The 22,528-nt window shown below is 40.5% G+C and overlaps 1 protein-coding gene across 7 annotated transcripts in view; it reads right to left on the minus strand.

Moving 5' to 3' along the window:
* RGS6 (regulator of G protein signaling 6) overlaps positions 1 to 22,528 on the minus strand; it is an 831,317-nt gene that overhangs the window by 664,694 nt on the left and 144,095 nt on the right. Inside the window, exon 2 of one of the 7 annotated variants that reach the window (XM_029598732.1) lies at positions 2,469 to 2,580. The exons of the other annotated variants lie outside the window; for them this stretch is intronic. Within the exon in view, the coding sequence (XP_029454592.1) occupies positions 2,469 to 2,477 (9 nt within the window). The 5' untranslated portion in view covers positions 2,478 to 2,580. The remainder of the gene's footprint in view (positions 1 to 2,468; positions 2,581 to 22,528) is intronic. 7 annotated transcript variants of the gene reach the window in all.

A 22,528-nucleotide genomic window follows, 5' to 3' on the forward strand; every position in this document is an offset into this window, starting at 1 on the left:
CTTTCACCGCGTGGCAACTGCTGCGCGGAAAAAAGAAGACTGAAGGGAGACCCCTGCTGGCTGCAGGGTCAGTGCCTTGCTGGGCATGCCCAGTAGGGGCCAGTCAAAGTTCTGTTTAAACTTTGACAGAAGTTTTCCGTGGTGGGCTCCATCCTCGATGTCACCCATTTGTGAGGACAACCATCCTGCTTGTCCTGTGAGAAATACAAATATGCAGTTATATCATTTGTGTATACTTATCCAGCTAAATTCCAACTTATACAGCTAAATAGCACTATTGCCGCTACTTAGACAAATTATAACTTATCCAGATAAATTGCATTTTTTTTAGACTTATCCAGTATTATGGAGTGGACCCTTGGACTGAGACGAGGTTGGTGCTACCTGAGACCCAACTGGACCCTGTGACATAGTGAGGGCAAAGGCGATCTGCTGCCAGTATTCAAAATGGCGCCGATCGCCTTTGCCCTCACTATGTCACAGGGGCCGACCGTCGGTACCTGTGACATAGTGAGGGCAAAGGCAATCGGTGACATTTTGAGTACTGGCATCGGACGGTCGACGTGCAGGAGGTCGCTCCCGGACCCCCGCTGGACTTTTGGAAAGTCTTGTGGGGGTCAGGAGGACCCCCAAGCTGGCCAAAAGTCCCTGGGGGTCCAACGGAGGTCCCGGAGCGACCTCCTGCACTCCGGCCGTCCGATGCCAGTACTCAAAATGGCGCCGATAGCCTTTGCCCATATTATGTCACAAGGGCTACCGGTGCCATTGGTCAGCCCCTTTCACATGGTAGGAGCACAAGATGGCGCCGATGGCCATGTGACAGGGGCTGACCAATGGCACCGGTAGCCCCTGTGACAAAGACTATTGGCGCCATGATGAAACCAGCACCGAGGGTGTGAGTGCAGGGGATGGCTCCCGGACCCCCCGCTGGACCACCAGCGGGGGGTCCGGGAGCCACCAGGGAGTTTTGGTAAGTCTTGGGGGGGTTCAGTCTTGAGGGGGGGGGTTGTTTAAATTTTTATTTAGGTGGCCGTATAATTCGGCGAAGATTCGTGTATTCGTGGGGAATCGCGATACGTTTCACTTCCCCACGAATACTACGAATAGTGCAATATACATTGCGGATCGCCAATACGGCAAAAACGAATGCACACTCCTAATGTTTCTATATGTTTCTTTTGGCTTAATATTGTCACACTAAAACTAAAGCTCATAAATTTGAGAGACGTGCCATCCTCTGATTTGTATAGAAATAAAATATTGGCAAACTCTCTCATATGTTGCATTGCTAAATACCTTATCTCCTTCCCTACTACTGTAAATCTACTTCCATACCATTCCTTTCCAAAAGACTCATTTCTCTGGGAGAGTAAGTGGGCCTTGGAGATGTATTCCACACATTAGAAAAAGTGGAAGGAAGGCTAAACAACTACTGGCATTGTTAAAAGGTGAGGTGAGAGAACTATAATATCTAAAAGAACATATTTCAAGAAATGGAAAAGGGATCCAAATTAGGGATGTGAATCATTTTTCTGATGATTGAAAATATGTACTTTAATAAAAGTATCCAAATTAGGGTTTTAAATTTACATTGTACCGAAAACCAACTGATAAAAACACTTTACTACGATATGAAAGTTGTCACCCACAGCACTTAAGATCTAATCTTCCCATTGGACAGTTTCTGAGATTATGAAGATTGTGTTCTGATACTAATGATTATAAAACAAGAGCGAGAAGTAATAGAACTGATATGGCTTGGCATATATGGGAATTGTTATATGGCGGGTTTGAGTGATAGTGTGAGGATGTTTTTAATGGTTCGTTTATTTTAGGATTAAAACATGAATAAATGAGGCATCTTGATGATCTGTTGTTATGAGGTGTCCCCTGACGAAGGCTGGTGACAGCCGAAACATGGTCCATGTTGGGGCAGTGTTTGGAATGTTACAGTGGGAGCTAAGTACTTTTATTGAAAATATTTAGTTTAATAAAATTTATAGAACTTTTTTGGTATGAAGGAATTGGGTTGGTTAAATAATTAATTAAATAAATAAATGAATGGGTGGTTAAAAAAGTGAGATACAACATCAAGTGATTACATTAAAGTGCTAAAAAAAATGACTGATGCTGTTTGCGGCCCATTGCGTGGTGAGAGACAGTGGATTAAAAATTGCTGCACTAAGTTCTGATGACGTTGTTCTCCATGTTCAAAAACTATAAAGACGGTTGATAAATGAATTGTTTTGTCTCTTTGGTTGTATATTGTTAAGTCTTAATATTTTACATTCTTATGTTGATCAGAACAGGGATTGACTCCTGCCAGCCTTTTTTATGTTGAGCCAGTAGTAGCCACCATTCCTCAGTCTTCTCCATTGTTGTTTTTGGTGGACTTTGACATGGAGTTGTAGGAGTGCTTTGAAAAAGTTTTCCTATGAAGTTATGATTACATCATTATCAAATTGTACCTTGATCATTCTGAGAAGGATGGTTGAAACATCATGACCTCATAAGGATAAATAATCACAGTCTTTACATTGTTGAAGCTCTCCTTAATGAAAGCTCTGCTCTTCTCCCTGACTGGAAGAAAAATGCAATATGTTCTATCAATACAGACTCTGGAACTATAACAAAACAAACTTTTTATCTTACATTCCTGTGGACAATTCTACTTCTCCTAATGTTTATCATCAGTCCCTTGATTCTGAGAATTATCATCTTTCTCGGTTCTGCTTGTTACGCACGCTAGCCGCAGCAGACCCGCGGCTTGGCCCCCTCACCTCTTTCTAAATGATCCAGCACCTGGTCCCTCATCTCTGGTGGCTGTGGGCCACCGGTTCCATCCTCAGGCCGCCCCTGGGGCCTCCTGCTCTGCTGCAGTTCCTGAGTTCCTGTTCCTTCATCTCTCCTTTGGATTGCTAACCTGGTTTGACCTCTGCATCGCTTGACTACTCCGTTGCCTCTCTCCAGCCCCAGACCTCTGTATTGCCTGACTACTCTGTCGCATCTCTCCAGCCCTGGACCTCTGTATCACCTGACTACTCCGTTGCCTCTCTCCAGCCATGGACCTCTGCATTGCCTGACTACTCCATTGCTTCTCTCCAGCCCTGGACTTCTACTTCGTCTGACCATCCTTTGATTCTCTCCTCATCCAGACCTCAGCTTTGCTTGCCACTGCTTCCCAGCCTGCCGCCAGTCCTGAACCCAGCTTGCTTAAAGACGCCTCTTCAGCCTTTGTCCTGGACGTCGTTCATTCAAGCTTCGGCCTGCTCTTCCTCAGGTGCCCTCTGTCAGACTATGTTCCTGTTGGCGCCCGGGTCTCCGGGACTCCGCCTCGTCCAGTACAGACTGTTACCTATACTAGTTGCTGCCTCTGGGCTGACCTCGATCCACCCATCGACGACCACTGACAGAGGCCACCTAAATCCAGCTGGCCTCAGCACCCAAAGGCTCAACCTGCGGGGAATGAGGGTTGGTATTGGTGAAGTGCCAGTCAGCCTCCATCCGTCAGCCCTCTCCGCCTGCCAATGGTGGGGACCCATAGGATCCCTCCTACAGGTAGCGTCAGCCCCACCTCGGCCCAAGGGTCCACCTCTGGCGCAACACTGCTCTGATACAAAATTCTAAGTAAGAAAGACAATACAAAAGGAGTTCCCTTTAAAGTTTACTCTCTTTACCTTAGAACTGCATGTCACATAAAGCTAACACATCAGTGTTCCTGAGAATTGATGCATCTATTGAGCTCAGTTAATTATTTATGAGATCAGAGCCACTCAATTACTCAGTCAGAGATATATTCTCAAAAAAGAATATGATTTTTATTTTACATGAGGAAAATATTTAATCAATCAAGTCAAGTAATAGATACAGCAAAAAATGAAAATCAAAATGGATTCTTACCAAATACAAGTTAAATCAGCCAGGGTCTCGGGCATGCCATACCTGGATAGCTCAGCAGCCTTGAGTGTCTGGATTTCATAGTTTATATACACTTTCTCTTACTGACCTTTTTCTCGCTTATATTAACAATTTCAATACAAGTCAAGTTAAAGTATCTCAGAAACATCTGGTCTCATGTGTTCTAATTACTAAAGAATTACACATACAAGTCAGGTTACATGTCCAGGAAAATTTAGCTATAAAAATTCTTTAACCTTTACATCAGATGTGCTTCGTGAAGATAGCTGGGTGTTTTGTTCTTACTTCATCAATCTATCTAATTGACAGAGGAGCACCTGAGTACAGATACAGAAATGCCAAAGTACCATAGGCATCGAGCATCTAAAGCTCCTAATGAATAAATATGTGAATACAATTTGGAATACGCATATATCTATACTAAATTACAGAAGGTCAAAAGACATAATTTATCTAGAGTTTGGTGTTAATTAAGACACAAATTCTAGGAAATTTGCCATGCTAGAATATATCAATTATGAAGGACATTCTCTGTTTCTTATCCTAACAAAGTGCTGGCTGTTTTCACAGTTCTAACAACTGCAGGTATTCTGAGAAAGAAGAAAAAAAGTATTCTTTTTAAGACTTTTTAAAAAATTTAAACTAGAAGTGGCATGACAGCACTGGTCATTTCAGAGGCCTAGAATGGTTCAGGGGTTACTTATTTTCATACTTCTATATTTTAGAAGTTCAGGGGACCTAGACACCATGTCACATCCTTTTCCAAACTTCCTGGCTTTGCCAAATACCTCCTTGCTTGACATTGATTGCCAAGGCCCTGTTGATCTTGTTCTTGAACCTACTTCATCTTGATTCAATCAAATGATTCATACGGTTGGCCCAAAATCTGAGAAATCTTCTTCAGAAATTAAATAGCAAGTGTTCCCTCCCCCATTCATGCTACTGAACAAATAACTTTAAGAACTGCAAGTGTCTTTTTCTGAATGGAGAAAGAATTTTCAAAAGAATGTTATCTTCTGACACATCCCAAGTCACCCTTGGGTACATCTGTCCTAACTTCTCTGACAACTGCTGAATCAATGCTTCCACATATCTAGCTCCATCATTGAGTGAAAAGAAGGTGACCAACCCCATTAAACCCATCCAATGGGACAAAATTATGCATTACTTTTTAAACTATAAGTGCTTCAGAAACCCTCTTCTACACAGAAGAGCAAATAGCCAATGAAACCAGCAAAGGAATAATAGAAACTCACCAAGAAGTTTCCTTACTTGCTGGGGTGATCAAGAATAACTGGTCAAAAGAATTGAAAGAGCTCTCCTTTTAGAATCTGTTAATTTTATAAATATGGACTTACTGTAAGTTGTTTATGGGTATGTATAAGTGTAATTATGGTGTGTGGTAGCATGGTATGCGTAAGAAAGTTTAAGTTTAGATCTGCTTAGCTAAACAGGTTTTGAAAATCACAAAAGGGAGAATTTATCAATTTTAGTATACCCAGCTCACCTATGTTTTTATTTTTCACCATCTAGCTAACCTTTGTGCTGGTCTTATAGGATTAGCTAGAATATTATTACTGCCTTGCATTTGCTCTGACTGGTAGTGACCCTCAGAAAAAGTTACTGATAAGTTTTGAAAGCCAATCCACTTCCCTCAAACATTTACATTAGTTAGGTTAATGCGCAACAAAAGACAATTGGCCATTTTCTGCTCTCTTCTTCCTGGGAGGGGGGACCGAATTTGACAAATGATTTTTAATGTCAATATTCCCTATTTCACATGCTGATATATGTGTGATAAGGGCCAAACTCACCTGAAATTGTTATAAAATAACCTGGCTGCGGGCATATGTGCACGCAATTTTAAGTGGACATGCACCTATCAGTGCAAATGCTGCTTCTATCGCATAAGTGGGGGGATTTTAAAAGTCATACATGCCGAAGCCATTAGCCATTTTCACAGTTCTTTCCTATTTCTTCCAGTTATGGACTAAGACTTCCAAACCCCCTAGTTTAATAGCCTTCCTTCTCTCTTGATAGACCCAACCCTTAAAACCCTGCTGATCAATATAGATTTTTTTGTTTTACAACTTGCACATTCTCCATAGCAGACATAAAGTTAATGGCAAGAGACCCTGGTGCACACTTGTGTGTGTATTTACTGGGTAATTTCAAGGTGAAATCCAGGAATGCCCATGCCCTGCCCAGGTCACCCCCATGCTCCACGCCTTTTTCGGAACTTGTCATTTGTGCGCATAGTGGCAAGTACATGCGTACATGGGCATCTTTTAAAATCTGCTCAGTGCGCACCAGCCCAACACATTCATGTATCTCCCATTTTTCACCTTTATATCCAAAGCAGAAAGCCTGTGAGGGAGTCGGTTGGACCGTTGGATGATGAAGGGGTTAAAGGGGTACCTAGAGAAGATAAGGCCATCGTGGAAAGATTAAATGATTTCTTTGCTTTGGTGTTCAGTGAAGAGGATGCTAGAGAGTTACCCTTTCCGGAGAAAATTTTCATGGGTGATGATTCAGATCAACCGAACCAAATCACAGTGAACCTGGAAGATGTGGTAGGCCTGATTGACAAACTGAAGAGTAGTAAATCACCTGGATCAGATGGTACACACCCCAGGGTTCTGAAAGAACTGAAAAATGAAATTTCAGACCTAGTTCAATTAATTTGTAACCTATCATTAAAATCATCCGATGTACCTGAAGACTGGAAGATGGCCAATGTAACCCCTATATTTAAAAAGGGATCCAAGGGTGATCTGGAAAACTATAGGCTGGTGAGCCTGACTTAGTGCTGGGAAAAATCATGGAAACTGTTATAAAGAATAAAATCACAAAACATTTAGATAGACATGGTTTGATGGGACACAGCCAACATGGATTTACCCAAGGGAAATCTCGCCTCACAAATCTCCTACATTTTTTTGAAGGGGTGAATAAACATGTGGACAAAGGTGAACCAGTAGATGTGGTGTATTTGGATTTTTAGAAAGCATTCAACAAAGTCCCGCATGAGAGGCTTCTAAGAAAACTAAAATGTCTTGAGATAGGAGGCGATGTCCGTTTGTGGATTGCAAGCTGGTTAAAATTCAGGAAACAGAGAGTAGGATTAAATGGTCAGTTTTCACAGTGGAAAAAGGTAAACAGTGGAGTGCCTCAGGGATCTATACTTGGACCGGTGCTTTTTAATATATTTATAAATGATCTGGAAAGGGGTACAATGAGTGAGGTGACCAAATTTGTGGATGACACAAAATTATGTAGAATCATTAACTCTCAAGCAAACTGTGATGAATTGCAGGAGGACCTTGTGAGACTGGAAGATTGGGTTTCCAAATGGCAGATGAAATTGAACATGGACAAGTGCAAAGTGATGCATATAGGGAAAAATAACCTTTGCTGTAGATACACAATGTTAGGTTCTATCTTAAGAGTTACCACCCAGGAAAGAGATCTAGGTGTCATTGTGGATAATACATTGAAATCATCGGCTCAGTGTATGCTCTGGCGATCAAAAAAGCAAACAGAATGTTAGGAGTTATTAGGAAGGGAATGGAAAATAAAATGGAGGATCTCATAATGCCTCTGTATTGCTCCATGGTGAGACCACACCTTGAATACTGTGTGGAGTTCTGGTCACTGCTTCTCAAAAAGGATATAGCTGCACTGGAGAAAGTGCAGAGAAGGGCGACCAAAATGATAAGGGGCATGGAACGGCTGCCCTATGAGGAAAGGCTAAGGAAGTTAGGGCTATTCAGTTTGGAGAAGAGTCGACTGAGGGGGGATATGATAGAAGTCTACAAAATAATGAAAGGACATGAACAAGTTAATATAAATCAGTTATTTACTCTCTCAGATAACAGAAGGACCAGGGAGCACTCCATGAAGTTAGCAAGTAGCTCATTTAAAACAAATCAAAGAAAATTCTTTTTCACGCAGCACATAGTTAAGCTCTGGAATTCATTGCCAGAGTATGTGGTTACATCACTTAGTGTAACTGAGTTTAAAAAAGATTTGGACAGGTTTCTAGAGGAAAAATCCATAAACTGCTATTACAGTAATTAATAAGCAATAGTAGCTTGTGATTTATCTAATGTTTGGGTACTTGCCAGGTACTTCTGACTTGGAATGGCCACTGTTAGAAACAGGATACTGGACTTGATGGACTCTTATGTTCTTATATTTATTTATAGCCCACAACAGAGCCCTCCCAGAGAGTGACAGAGTGGCAAGTCAGGTAGGATCATGTTAACTTTGCCCCTCAGTATCTCATTTGAGAGGTCTCCTTTATGAGTATAAATCCAATAGTAATAACAACCCTACACACTCACATACACACTCACACTAATTTGTTGTTAAAAAGCCCTTGTTCAATCAGTGTCTCATTCCCATCTCTTCCTCTGACCTAAAAAATAAATAGGAGTCATTATAGGTTGTGTTACAAATAATAAAGGAAATTTTCAAAGCAGTTTAGCATGGCTGGCTGAAAAATGCTTTCTTCTGCTTAGCTAAAGTATGCACAGGATTCAATAGTTCATGTACTTTTAGCTGTGTTAAAAAGATGCATTCCTGGGATGTATTAAGTTTGGGAAAGTAAAACAGTATGCATTCATAGGATTTTTAAATGTATACATAGTAGGGATGTGAATCGTTTTTTGACGATTTAAAATATCGTCCGATATATTTTAAATCATCAAAAATCGTTAGAGGCGATATTTAATAGGAATTCCCCCGATTTATCGTCAAAAACCGTAAATCGGGGGAAGGGGGAGGGCGGGAAAACCGGCACACTAAAACATCCCTAAAACCCACCCCGACCCTTTAAAATAAATCCCCCACCCTCCCGAACCCTCCCCAAATGTCTTAAATTACCTGGGGTCCAGTGGGGGGGTCCCGTTGTGATCTTCCACTCTCGGGCCACAAGTGCGTTGATAGAAAATGGCACCGGCGCTACCTTTGCTCTGTCATATGACAGGATACCCAAACTGGCAATTTATTAATATATCACAAACCAATTAACAACTAATACATATATTGTGACATCAATCTAATTTTATCAAGCTTTATTGGTGAAATTTTTTTTTATAAAAAACATTCACAATTTATCCCAAATACCCCACACAATAGATATAACAATAAAACATAATCATACCCACCCATCCATCACATATCATCCACACTCATTCATTCAACCTCTCATAAAACCTCATTTCCAAATTTCTGAACATTCAAATGCTTCGACGTGAAATACAAATCATCTCATAACACATTATCAAATATAGATACAATATATTTTGTAAGCAGAAAGAGTCAAATTGCACATAAGTTTATGCGTTACATGAACGCCAATCCTCTTGATCTCCTTGTATTCTCTCTACATGTTTCGCCTTCCCTCAGGCTTCTTCAGGAGAGCAAGGGGCTATCCTACAAGTATAGTGAAGAAAGCTTATAAAAGAGCTCGATATATTAATAGAGAATTACTACTACATCCGAAGCCACAACGAAATACACCGGCTTTAGTGTGTGTCTTACCCTATTCTAATCGGGTAGGAGACCTTATACAGGTTGTTAAAAATCATTGGCACCTTGTGAGTGGCTTTGTGGGGATGCAGGATCCCCCTATGTTTTCTTTTAGGAGATCTAGGAATTTAAGGGACATTTTAGTTCATTCGGATTTGGGTGATAGTGAGCAAGTGTATGAGAAAGTAGGCAGACATTCCCCTTGCACTAAATGTAGTGTATGCAAACTTTGTTTAACAATAAAGGATTTCTCACATCCTGTGTCTGGGAAAAAATTTTTCTTAAGGCATTTCACTACATGTCAAACCAGTTCGGTAGTGTATGTTGTGCAATGCCCATGTGGGCTGTTGTATGTAGGAAAAACATCAAGGATGGTGAGGCTTCGTATACTGGAGCATTGCAGCAGAATTAGAAATGTTGTGGAAACAGCTCCCCTAGTAAAACATTGGCGGGAGTATAATCATGCGGTGGAAGATCTCCGTTTTTTTGTATTACAAAAGGTTTCTGCTAGACGGGGTGGTAATATAAATAAAATATTATTGCAAAAGGAACAGCGATGGATTTTTAATTTACAGACTTTATGGCCAAAAGGATTGAATGATAAAATCGATTGGGTAACATGTTTTTAAAGTTTTTTCGATCATAGCCGTATAGTCTTATTAAATGCCTTCTGCTGATAGGTTTGAATTTGGCGGGCTTGAAGGGGTGTGGACTGTTTGGAATGGTAGCACCATTGATTGGTTTGGATGTAATGTTCTTTAGGGGTGGAGATAGTGTGTAGTTAAGGTTATTTGATTGGTAGAGCTTGGTATAAAAGGAATTAGGAGGAGGATAGGCTTACTTCCGTTGATCCACTCGATGGGAGCGTTTTTTTTTGAGATGTGGTGATGGCGTTCTTTCGCCTAAGATGAGAAAGGTAAGGACTGTTGTTTGTCATGCTGGTGGTCTCTTGGGAGAAGTTCATCTACTTTGATTTTTTCTAATTGGTTTTATTTTTTGTTTAAGTAAATCTGAGATATGTGTTCCACGTTTTTGAATGGTTGAGACGATGTGAAGTTGGAGTCGGGGAAGTGTTAAGCTGTGCGTCTGGGCAAGTTCTTTGGGACGTACAGGTATGATAGTATTCAAACAATTTTATAAAGTACTAAATTGTGAAATGTGTTAATTTGAATAATTCAAAAATTGTAAATTGTGTTAAAATGTTTTTAGAAAGCCCTGTGGATAGATGTTGGATACATGAGCAGTGGGAGATTGTTTGGAAAAGCTCTCCTGAAGAAGCCTGAGGAAAGGCGAAACATGTAGAGAGAATACAAGGAGATCAAGAGGATTGGCGTTCATGTAACGCATAAACTTATGTGCAATTTGACTCTTTCTGCTTACAAAATATATTGTATCTATATTTGATAATGTGTTATGAGATGATTTGTATTTCACGTCGAAGCATTTGAATGTTCAGAAATTTGGAAATGAGGTTTTATGAGAGGTTGAATGAATGAGTGTGGATGATATGTGATGGATGGGTGGGTATGATTATGTTTTATTGTTATATCTATTGTGTGGGGTATTTGGGATAAATTGTGAATGTTTTTTATAAAAAAAATTTTCACCAATAAAGCTTGATAAAATTAGATTGATGTCACAATATATGTATTAGCTGTCATATGACAGGGCAAAGGTAGCGCCGGCGCCATTTTGGTTCCTGTCCCCGACGTCATGAGCGTAGAAGATCGCTCCCGGACCCCAGCTGGACCCCCAGGGACTTTTGGCCAGCTTAGGGGGGCCTCCTGACCCCCACAAGACTTGCCAAAAGTCCAGCGGAGGTCCGGGAACGACCTCCTGCACTCGAATCGTGTTGCCGTAATGAAAAATGGCGCCGGCAAAGGCTATCCTAATCCCCACCTCGAGTTACTAGGTGGGCCTACCCTAGGGATACAAATACCTGCCTATGGGCCATGATATTATGGCCAGTCTCTCTCTCTCTCTCTCCTGTGTCTGGGATCATTGAAAAACTGGTCCCCCAGTGGTTGAATGCAGGAAATACATCAGGTTTGGCACTTATCGCAGAATCTGAAATGGTATCACAATGTGCACTAACTTAGCTCTTCGCACAGGTAATTATCGCAAATTGCGATAAATACTATATTAGCATAAAACACACCCCTTTTGCTATCGCATGCGGTACTTACCGCATTTTGATAAATCCAGGCCTAAGTTACTTAACTGGCTAGTTTTGAATATTGACCCCAAAGAGAATATAACAGCACCACTTATTATAGAAATGGATACATACTGTCACATTTCTTTAATTTTACTTTATATTATAACCCCCTGTCCATTGGGGGTCATCTTCTCTGCTTCAGGGAGCCTGGGCTAACTCTCCCAAAGTGAGGAAATTAATCTTAGCTAGGTCGTGGGCTGTAAGCAGATATTCTGCAGGGCCAAACTGAGCGCAGGATACACACACACACATGCACCTCCAAAAACCGCTGCTCATAAATGAAAAGATAGTTTATTAGCGGTATCTTCAATTATTGTAGGAAAATATACATTGCAGTCTCACAGCAAATCCAGTAAGACTTCACTCTCAGTCTTCAAGAAAGCCTTAGACAACTTATGTTACAGTATATTATATATATATATATATATATATATATATATATATATTTATATATATATATATATATATACTGCTCTTCAGCCTGAACTAAGCCACACTGTTTAAAATCTCTTGTCAAGCTCAGTAAATCTCAATGTACTCACTTTAGATCTCGGATGGTTTCAATCAACTCATTTCCCCTTGTTGCAGGAGGAAACGGGAGACTTTCAACCCTGTTTCCAGGATGCAACCAGGCACAAGTTTTTTTCCTTTTCTGGTCCCACTGGTCCATTCACAGTTCCTTTCCTTTCCAGTACTTTTAACTCTTAAATCCAATTTCCGGTTACTTCACTCAGGCTCTCTTGAGCCACTATTGATGTATCTCTGCCAACTCTCACCTCTATTCCCTGGCACCCTGGGAGATGGTTCCAGCAGCTGTCTTCCCTTTACTCTGAGGGAGACACCACCCTTGCTCTATGCAGGGTAACATATCCTTTCCAAAATCCAGCCCCTAGGGGCTGAACCAGTCTGTTGCAATCGGCGGTCTGCGGGCCCATCTCGCAGATTGCCACTCTTACCTCTGGTCCCAAACCTGTGCCGATTCTGCTAGACACTGGGGGAGGCCTTCCAAGAAGAATGTGGCTGCTGCTTTGTGGGATCCCGACACAGCTTCCTTCCTGCTCACCCTCAGGCTGCCACAATCTCCTGGTCTCTGATGCCACAGCCAAACCAGCCCCTTCTAGAGGCACATGCACGCAATCCTGCCCTTCTTAAAGGGCCACTGTCGTGAATGGGGTAAGAACATCCATTGATGACATCACCACCCAAGGACTACTTAAGCCCCACAGCTGCACTGCTCCTTGCCTCGGCAATAGGTCAACTCCATTGCCTCTGCATTCCTTTTTCCTGTTTCTATATCCTTGCTTCCTGGTTCCTGATTCCGCTGTGTGTTGCTCCTGAGTTCCTGTGTCTTGATCCTAGTTCCTTGGCAGTCTGGTTTGTCTTTTGAGTTCTTGTCTTTATGGTCAGCCTTCCCTTTGTCTCTCTTCAGCATTCATCTTGTTCTTGAGGTCCCTTGTCCTCCTTCCTCTTCTTTGATCCTCATCTCATTGGATTGGACTTCTGGCTTTGACTTGGATTGGACTGGCTTGGCTTTGGATAGGACTTCTGGCTTGAACTTGGACTGGATCTTGGGGCTGCTTGACCTCCGCCTGCCACTGACCACTGCCTGTTTATCATTATTGATTGAATTCTACCTTCCCTGACCACTGCCTGAACCACAATGCTGAGTGAACTCCGCCTGCCTCAGACTGCGGTCTGAACCTTTCTCTGTCTGCCTGCTGCCTGCCCAGACCTCTGTCCAACCTGACTTCACCTCCTCCTTTGTGCTGGTCCACATCATCTACTATATAATAGATCTTCACCTTCAAAGAGGTCCACACCTAAGTCCAGCAAGCCCCAGCACCTGAGGGCTCAACCTAAGATGAAGGAGGGCTGGTATTGGTGAAGCTCCAGATGGGCCTCTGCTTCAGCCAGCTCTACCTGCCAATGGTGGGGACTTGCAGGGCTCCTCCCTACAGGTTGCACCAACCCCACCGCGGCCTAAGTGTCCACGTCCGCATAGTCTGTCAAAAAATTCAGAACCACCCCTTGACCAACAGATAACCTTTTGTTAGCTGGAACCTTCTCTGCTCTTTTGCCCTCTCTAGTACTTACCATAGGGGGAAATCACATTAATCACAATACACTCTCTGCACACTGTATTTCCCACTCTCAACATTATACACTCTGCAATCCTTTCTGTGTCACACAGGGGCCACATATTTACTAATGTTTTGTTTTGTTTTTTTAATTTACGGTTATGCCTACTCAAACACTCTATCCACTGATATACTAGACGTCATGATTGGGTGCCAACACTCTGTGCCAAGTATATTGCTGCCCCAACACTTCAAATAAAGGGAGGGAAACTGCCAACTCTCCTTATGATGAAGAGAAAATATTTTTTGGAAAGCAAATATTTTCCTTTTTTCCCTAATATTTTTTGTACTTAATGTATTTCAATAGGAATTTCTCCTCTTCAGAGCTTGTAGATGTTGGCATATATGGGATAGCGACTACAATAAAATACAGTCTTATGAACACAAACCCCTGATGAAAATGCAATGATTTAAAAAAATATATATTAATATTTGCCAAATGATTGAAAACCTTATAATGAATAATAAGAAAAATACATACATAAAGTAAATTACATCCATTCTCAGCGTAGATAAGGGAATAATTTGGCTATGTTCTGATTTACGTCAATCAAATCCCCAATGAATGCTTTCCTCTCATTACAGTGATAGCTAGTAAAATAATAAGCTTGTTAAAGCATTGTAGATTGTTAGTTTTTTCACCCTCATCTCAATGGCCTCTCCTTAATCCATCAGATTTAGCATTCATCAGTAATCATCATGCTCATTCTCCATTTTCTACCTTGTTTCCTTTTATATAACTTTTCAAATAACAGTTTAGTACTGTAAGAATATCCTGTGACTGAACGAGCTAACTACACACCCCTCAAGAGCCACTTCCAATTCTGTTACATGGCCATCTGCTAAAGGTCACAATAAAATCTGTTCCTGTCTCAGCTTACCTTGCAGAGACATTGAGAACTACTTCAGCATCCTGTGGCTATTAGTGATGCTGAAGTCAAAATTAATATAGCCTACCTCTTCCACTTAGCAGTGCAGATTTAACCATGGAGCCACCCAGCTGCAAATGATCACAAGATTATGAAGTTCATAAAATGTTTTTTTTTTGTTTGATACATTTTTAGCATTTAAATTGTTTCCTGTGATGAGTTTTCCATTAACTCACAGCAATTTCCTAATGCCAATTGTTTTCTCGTAATAAAATAAATGAAGACAGAAAGCGGCATTTTTTTAAAAACTGGTCCCATAAATAATGAGACTATTTTCTCCTGTATAAACTACAACCAGGAGCATCAGAAAGTGGGCAGGGAACGTACACAGCAGATTTTTTGGTTTCCAGAACGGTACCTAACTATATACATAAGCAAACTGACCACATATTTTCCTCCAGATATAATACCAACCAACAAGATATATTTTTGCTTTTATTGCTATTAAAAATAGAACAGATGAGCCCTACAGAATAAAAATAGTAATATGATGAATAATACTTCGGGGCAATGCTGCAGGTAGAGAAGACTGTGGACTCTGCAGGATTTCTTAGGTGATTATCGCACTCCCACCTGTAATTGCTTTGTGGCCATGTCCCTTGAGAGTGTATTCCTTTAAGAGCAGTGACCTGGAACTCTCACCTCCTGGACTCTAGATTGGGTGCCACTTTCTCTCTAGACCAATCTGGCCTCACCAAATGACCTCTGGGATCCACAAAGCCACTGTTGTGCTGCTCATATCTATTCACATGGATACTTGTCAGTTTATGTGCCCCTACTTGAAGCACATGACTTCCACACTGTATTACAAGCTCTGATTCTGAACAACCTGGATTATTATAACTCTTTATACTTGGGTTTACCAACATATTCAATCCATCCTCTTCAACTTATTCAAAACACTGAAACTAGAATTTTAACCGGATCAAGACTGAGGGATCACATTAAACCGGTTTTGTATTCTTTACATTGGTTACCAATCTCATTCAGAATCCAATATAAAATACTCACTTTAATTTTTAATTTATTACATAAAGAATCTTCTATTTAGTTAAATACATCTCTTCATATTTATAAACCGACCAGACAACTTCGTTCCCAAATTAAAAATTTACTTGAAATTCTGACCTTTAAAATAGCAAGATTAGATATTACTAGACATCATGTTTTCTCAGTTGCTGGGCCCAAAATTTGGAATGAAATCTGCCTTAAGAGACATCACTTACAGCCCCAAAAGTCTGTTTATAAGTTTCTCTGCTTTGAGAATGTAGTCTTTTACCACCTCTGAATCTTTCTCTCCTGCGGTGGACAGGAATTACTATTTATAATATAGAGAATGAAGACCTTTGGCCAATATCTTCTTCTTTTCCTTTCCTCTGTATGAACCCACCCTATTGGAGGAGGGAAATAGGGTGTCTCTACAGTGATCTGTCTCTACAGTGAGGATTTTCTGGCCTACACTTTTCTTGGCTTTTTCTGCTGAGGCTAAACTAAAGTAGTCTCTGTGGCATTGCTCATCTGTCTTGAACTTCCTTTTGTTGTCCCCATTTGTCTCTGTGCTGGGCTATAACTTAAAGAAGGACAGAGAGAACAGAGAAAAGGGAGGAGTAGCTCTTTATGTCAAAAACAATGTCCAAGCAACTGAACTGCAAGGAGGCCTGTAAACAACTCCATTTTTACTGGAGTGATTTACAGGCCTCCGGCTCAAATGGAAGAACTAGTCAGAGATCTGGTTGAAGACATCCAAAAAGTGGGAAAGAAAGGAGCAGTGTCGATTGTGGAGATTTATTCTGCCGGATGAAGAATGGAGAATCCCTTCCATGGAATCTACTAGAAGTAGATAGATAGTGGATGCCCTTTAAGGGGCTCTGTTCAACAAATGGTAATGGAACCCACGAGGGACGGAGTTATACTCGACCTAGGGCTAACTAATGGGGATAATGTCTCTAATGTCCAGGTGAGTGCCCTCTTAAGCACCAGCGATCATCAAACGGTATGCTTTGATATCGCAAATAGGCTACAGAGAGGTCACACAATGACCCGAGTTTTGAATTCCAAAAATACGGACTTTGTCAAAATGGGGATGTACCTGGAGGTAGAACTATAAGACTGGGAGAAAATGAGAGAGGTTGAACAACAGTGGGCCAAACTAAAAGAAGCAATTACAAAGGCAACAAAAATCTGTATGTTAGAAAAGTAAACAAAAGTAAAAGAAACAAGAAACCGATCTGGTTCTCAAAGGAAGTGGCTGACAAAATAAAGGCAAAAGAAGCAGTGTTCAAGAAATATAAAAGATTGCAAAAAAGGAACACAGGGAAGAATATCTAGTGAAACTGATGGAGACGAAGAAAGAAATCAAGAAAGCAAAAAGTCAGGCAGAAGAAAGGATTGTCAAAGAAGTAAAGTGAGGTGACAATACATTTTTCATATATATCAAAGAAAGGAGAAAGGTCCGAAGTAGTATAGTGAAAATAAAAGGTGTCAAAGATCAATGTGTGGAGAGAGAGGAAGAAATGGCCAAATTCTTAAACAAATACTTCAGTTCAGTGTTCATTAAAGAAGACCCTGGAGAAGGACCGTCGCTAGTTGACAAGACTATGGATGGGGGTGGAGTTCATGATTCTCCATTTACAGAAGAGAATGTATGAGAAGAGCTAAAAAAATGAAAGTGGACAAAACCATGGGGCCGGATGAGGTACATCCCAGGATACTGAGGGAGATCAGAGATGTGCTGATCAGTCCACTGAAGGACCTGTTCAATAGATCCTTGGTAACGGGAGCAGTGTCACAAGATTAGAGAAGAGCGTGATGGTCCCGCTTCACAAGAATAGGAGAAGAGAGGAGGCTGGAAACTACAGGCCAGTTAGCCTCACCTCAGTGGTGGGAAAATTAATGGAAACTCTGCTGAAGAAAGGAAAGTGAACTATCTACAATCCAGTGGGTTGCTCATGTGAGGCAGCATGGATTCACCAGGGAAAGGTCCTGTCAGACAAATCTGATTGATTTTTTTGATTGGGTGACTAGAGAATTAGATCAGGTAAGAACACATGATGTGATTTACTTGGATTTTAGTAAAGCTTTTGATACGGGTCCAACATAAGAGATTCATGAACAAAATGAGAAGCTTGGGAATGGGTGCTAAGGTAGAAGTGTGGATTGTAAACTGGTTGACTGACAGGAGACATCATGTAATGATAAATGGAACCTACTCTGAAGAAAGAATGGTGTTAAGTGGAGTGCCACAGGGATTGGTTTTGAGACCAGTTCAGTTCAATATCTTTGTGAGTGATCTGGCAGAAGGGACAGAAGGTAAAGTTTGTCTATTTGAGGATGATACTAAGATCTATAACAAAGTGGACATGTCTGAAGGATTACAGAGAATGAAAAGTGATTTAAGAAAGCTTGAAGAGTGGTCAAAGATTTGGCAGCTGGAATTCAATGCCAAGAAGTGCAGAGTCATGCGTCTAGGGTGCAGAAATCCAAAAAAGCTGTAAGTGATGGGTAGTGAAAGCGTAATGTGCATGGACTGGGAGAGGGACCTTGGTGTGATAGTGTCTGATGATCTGAAGGCGGTAAAGCAATGTGACAAGGTGATAGCTAAAGCCAGAAGAATGCTGGGCTGCATAGAGAGAGGAATAACCAGTAAGAAAAGAGAGGTGATAATGTCCTTGCACAGATCCTTGGTGAGGCTTCACCTGGAGTACTGTGTTCAGTATTGGTGCCCGTATCTCAAAAGGGATAAAGACAGGATAGAGGTGGTCCAAAGAAGAGCAACCAAATTGGTGAGGGGTCAGCATTAGAAGACTTATGAGGATAGGCTGAAGGATACGAATATGTATACCCTGGAAGAGAGGAGATGCAGGGGAGATATGATACAGACCTTAGATAGCTGAAAGGTTTTAATGATGCACAATCGTCAAACCTTTTCCATTGGAAAGAAATCAATAGAACTAGAGGTCATGAAATGAAACTCCAGGGAAGACGACTCAGAACCAATGTCAGGAAATATTTCTTCATGGAGAGAGTAGTGAATGCCTGGAATGCCCTTCCGGAGGAGTTGGTGAAGATGAAAACAGTGAAGAAATTCAAAGGGGCATGGGATAAACACTGTGGATCCTTAAAGGCTAAAAGATAGAGGATAGAGGATAGAATTAAAGAAAAGAGTGCATGGGGGTGATATTAATTTGCTGGTATGGCAGTTGCTACCCTTAACAAATAACAGTATCAAGGCTTAATGCAACTCCATCATTGCTCTCTGCTTCAATGGCAGTGGAAGAAGGGGAATTGGATTCAGTCAGCAACCAAGGGTCACGACTTTTACAGTCTGGGGAAAAAAATAATAAACATGGGGGTAACTTAATCATTAAGCCTGGAAGAAGAACAGTATGCAAATCCTTGGCTCTCGTGCTAAACTTTCAAAAGGGAAACTTTGATAAAATGAGAAAAATTGTTAGAAAGAAAATGAAAGGAGCAGCTACAAAAGTAAAAAATGTGCAAGAGGCATGGTTATTCTTAAAAAAATACCATTCTAGAAGCACAGTCCAGATGTATTCCACACATTAAGAAAGGTGGAAAGAAGGCAAAACGATTACCGGCATGGTTAAAAGGGGAGGTGAAAGAAGCTATTTTAGCCAAAAGATCTTCATTCAAAAATTGGAAGAAGGATCCAACAGAAGAAAATAGGATAATACATAAACATTGGCAAGTTAAATGTAAGACATTGATAAGACAGGCTAAGAGAGAATTTGAAAAGAAGTTGGCCGTAGAGGCAAAAACTCACAGTAAAAGCTTTTTTAAATATATCCGAAGTAGAAAGCCTGTGAGGGAATCAGTTGGACCATTAGATGATCGAGGGGTTAAAGGGGCCCTTAGAGAAGATAAGGCCATCGCGGAAAGATTAAATGATTTCTTTGCTTCAGTGTTTACTGAAGAGGATGTTGGGGAGGTACCCGTACTAGAGAAGGTTTTCATGGGCAATGATTCAGATGGACTGAATCAAATCACGGTGAACCTAGAAGATGTGGTAGACCTGATTGACAAACCTGTACCGGATGGTATACACCCCAGAGTTCTGAAAGAACTAAAAAAATGAAATTTCAGACCTATTAGTAAAAATTTGTAACCTATCATTAAAATCATCCATTGTACCTGAAGACTGGAGGATAGCTAATGTAACCCCAATATTTAAAAAGGGCTCCAGGGGCGATCTGGGAAACTACAGACCAGTTAGCCTGACTTCAGTGCCAGGAAAAATAGTGGAAAGTGTTCTAAACATCAAAATCACAAACATATAGAAAGACATGGTTTAATGGAACAAAATCAGCATGGCTTTACCCAAGGCAAGTCTTGCCTCACAAATCTGCTTCACTTTTTTGAAGGAGTTAATAAACATGTGGATAAAGGTGAACAGGTAGATGTAGTATACTTGGATTTTCAGAAGGCGTTTGACAAAGTTCCTCATGAGAGGCTTCTAGGAAAAGTAAAAAGTCATGGGATAGATGGTGATGTCCTTTCGTGGATTGCAAACTGGCTAAAAGACAGGAAACAGAGAGTAGGATTAAATGGACAATTTTCTCAGTGGAAGGGAGTGGGCAGTGGTGTGCCTCAGGGATCTGTATTGGGACCCTTACTTTTCAATATATTTATAAATGATCTGGAAAGAAATACGATGAGTAAGATAATTAAATTTGCAGATGATACAAAATTGTTCAGAGTAGTTAAATCGCAAGCAGATTGTGATAAATTGCAGGAAGACCTTGTAAGACTGGAAAATTGGGCATCGAAATGGCAGATGAAATTTAATGTGGATAAGTGCAAGGTGATGCATATAGGGAAAAATAACCCATGCTATAGTTACACAATGTTAGGTTCCATATTAGGTGCTACAACCCAAGAAAGAGATATAGGCGTCATAATGGATAACACATTGAAATCATCAGTTCAGTGTGCTGCGGCAGTCAAAAAAGCAAACAGAATGTTGGGAATTATTAGAAAGCGAATGGTGAATAAAACGGAAAATGTCATAATGCATCTGTATCACTCCATGGTGAGACCGCACCTTGAATACTGTGTACAATTCTGGTCGCTGCATCTCAAAAAAGATATAATTGCGATGGAGAAGGTACAGAGAAGGGCTACCAAAATGATAAGGGGAATGGAACAGCTCCCCTAGGAGGAAAGACTAAAGAGGTTAGGACTTTTCAGCTGGAGAAGAGACAGGGGATATGATAGAGATGTTTAAAATCATGAGAGGTCTAGAACGGGTAGATGTGAATCAGTTATTTACTCTTTCGGATAATAGAAAGACTAGGGGGCACGCCATGAAGTTAGCATGTGGCACATTTAAAACTAATCGGAGAAAGTTCTTTTTTACTCAACGCACAATTAAACTCTGGAATTTGTTGACAGAGGATGTGGTTAGTGCAGTTAGTATAGCTGTGTTTAAAAAAGGATTGGTTACGTTCTTGGAGGAGAACTCCATTACCTGCTATTAATTAAGTTGACTTAGAAAATAGCCACTGCTATTACTAGCAACGGTAACATGGAATAGACTTAGTTTTTTGGGTACTTGCCAGGTTCTTATGGCCTGTATTGGCCAGAATGGCCACTGTTGGTAACAGGATGCAGGGCTTGATAGACCCTTGGTCTGACCCAGTATGGCATGTTCTTATGTTCTTACTTTTGATGTGGCTCCATAATTGCTCTCTGCTTCCATAGCAGGGGTTAGGGAATATTGGATTTGGACAGCATCCGAGGGTTCTGACTTTTACGTTCTGGGAAACTGATAAGCATGAAGGTAACCTGCACAGTGCAACAGATATTGGCATAAGCTTGCTGGGCAGACTGGGTGGATCATTTGTTCCTTTTTTACTGTCATTTCTATGTTTCTATCCTGTGAGCCCTATTTTATTTATTTATTTATTTAGAGTCTCTTCTATACCGATAGCCGTTTGCACATCGTAAAGATATACTTTTTGTATCTTTAATGCAAAAAGTCTATCAATTTTATGTTCACAGCAACCTAATCCTTAAAGGGAACATTGGCTAAGTCCATCCCTTAAAATAACTGCATAATCTATTAATAGCAGTTACAACAATAAAATATCTGAATGAAAAAATATTTTCTACAAAAACATTCAAAACCATTTTCTGCATGCAAGTGAAATTAATAAAGACTCAAGAGCAAACTTCTGTTTAAAATAGAAAATGAGGAAGAGATGACCATAATGCTATAAAAGCCAGAGATAAGTGCCATCATTTTCATAGCAATAAAATCAAGAGATATAAAACCATACTTATAAAAAGAATAAATAAATGAAAACAGCAGATGAACATCCAATAATTTAAAGAAATTGTATACATTTGTATTTCTCAAACACCAATTAAATATTTTAAACATTTGATGAATAAAACATCCAATAATTTTAAAATGTTCTAATGCTGTATTTCTCAAAACTACAATAAAATATTTCAAGAGAAACATACAATTACACCAAACAATTAAAACTAATAAGGATTTTAAAAAATCTCCTGCTCGCCATATCTGGGATTTTTTGATTTCCAGTCACTCTGAGACTGTCATGAATTGGGGAAGGTAGAGCTGCACAAACGTTATCTTCTCTCTCTCACATACACACTAACACTTTCATTCTCTCTCACACTCCCTCTCTCATATACATGCCCATGCTCTCACACACACTCCCTTTCTCTTACATACACAGGCTCTCTCTCTTACACACACACACATAAAGGAGTTAATTTTCAAAAGGAGTTAAGTGCATAAATGTAAC

The sequence above is a fragment of the Rhinatrema bivittatum genome, chromosome 4 (assembly GCF_901001135.1).
Source record: "Rhinatrema bivittatum chromosome 4, aRhiBiv1.1, whole genome shotgun sequence".
NCBI classification, from domain to species: domain Eukaryota; kingdom Metazoa; phylum Chordata; class Amphibia; order Gymnophiona; family Rhinatrematidae; genus Rhinatrema; species Rhinatrema bivittatum.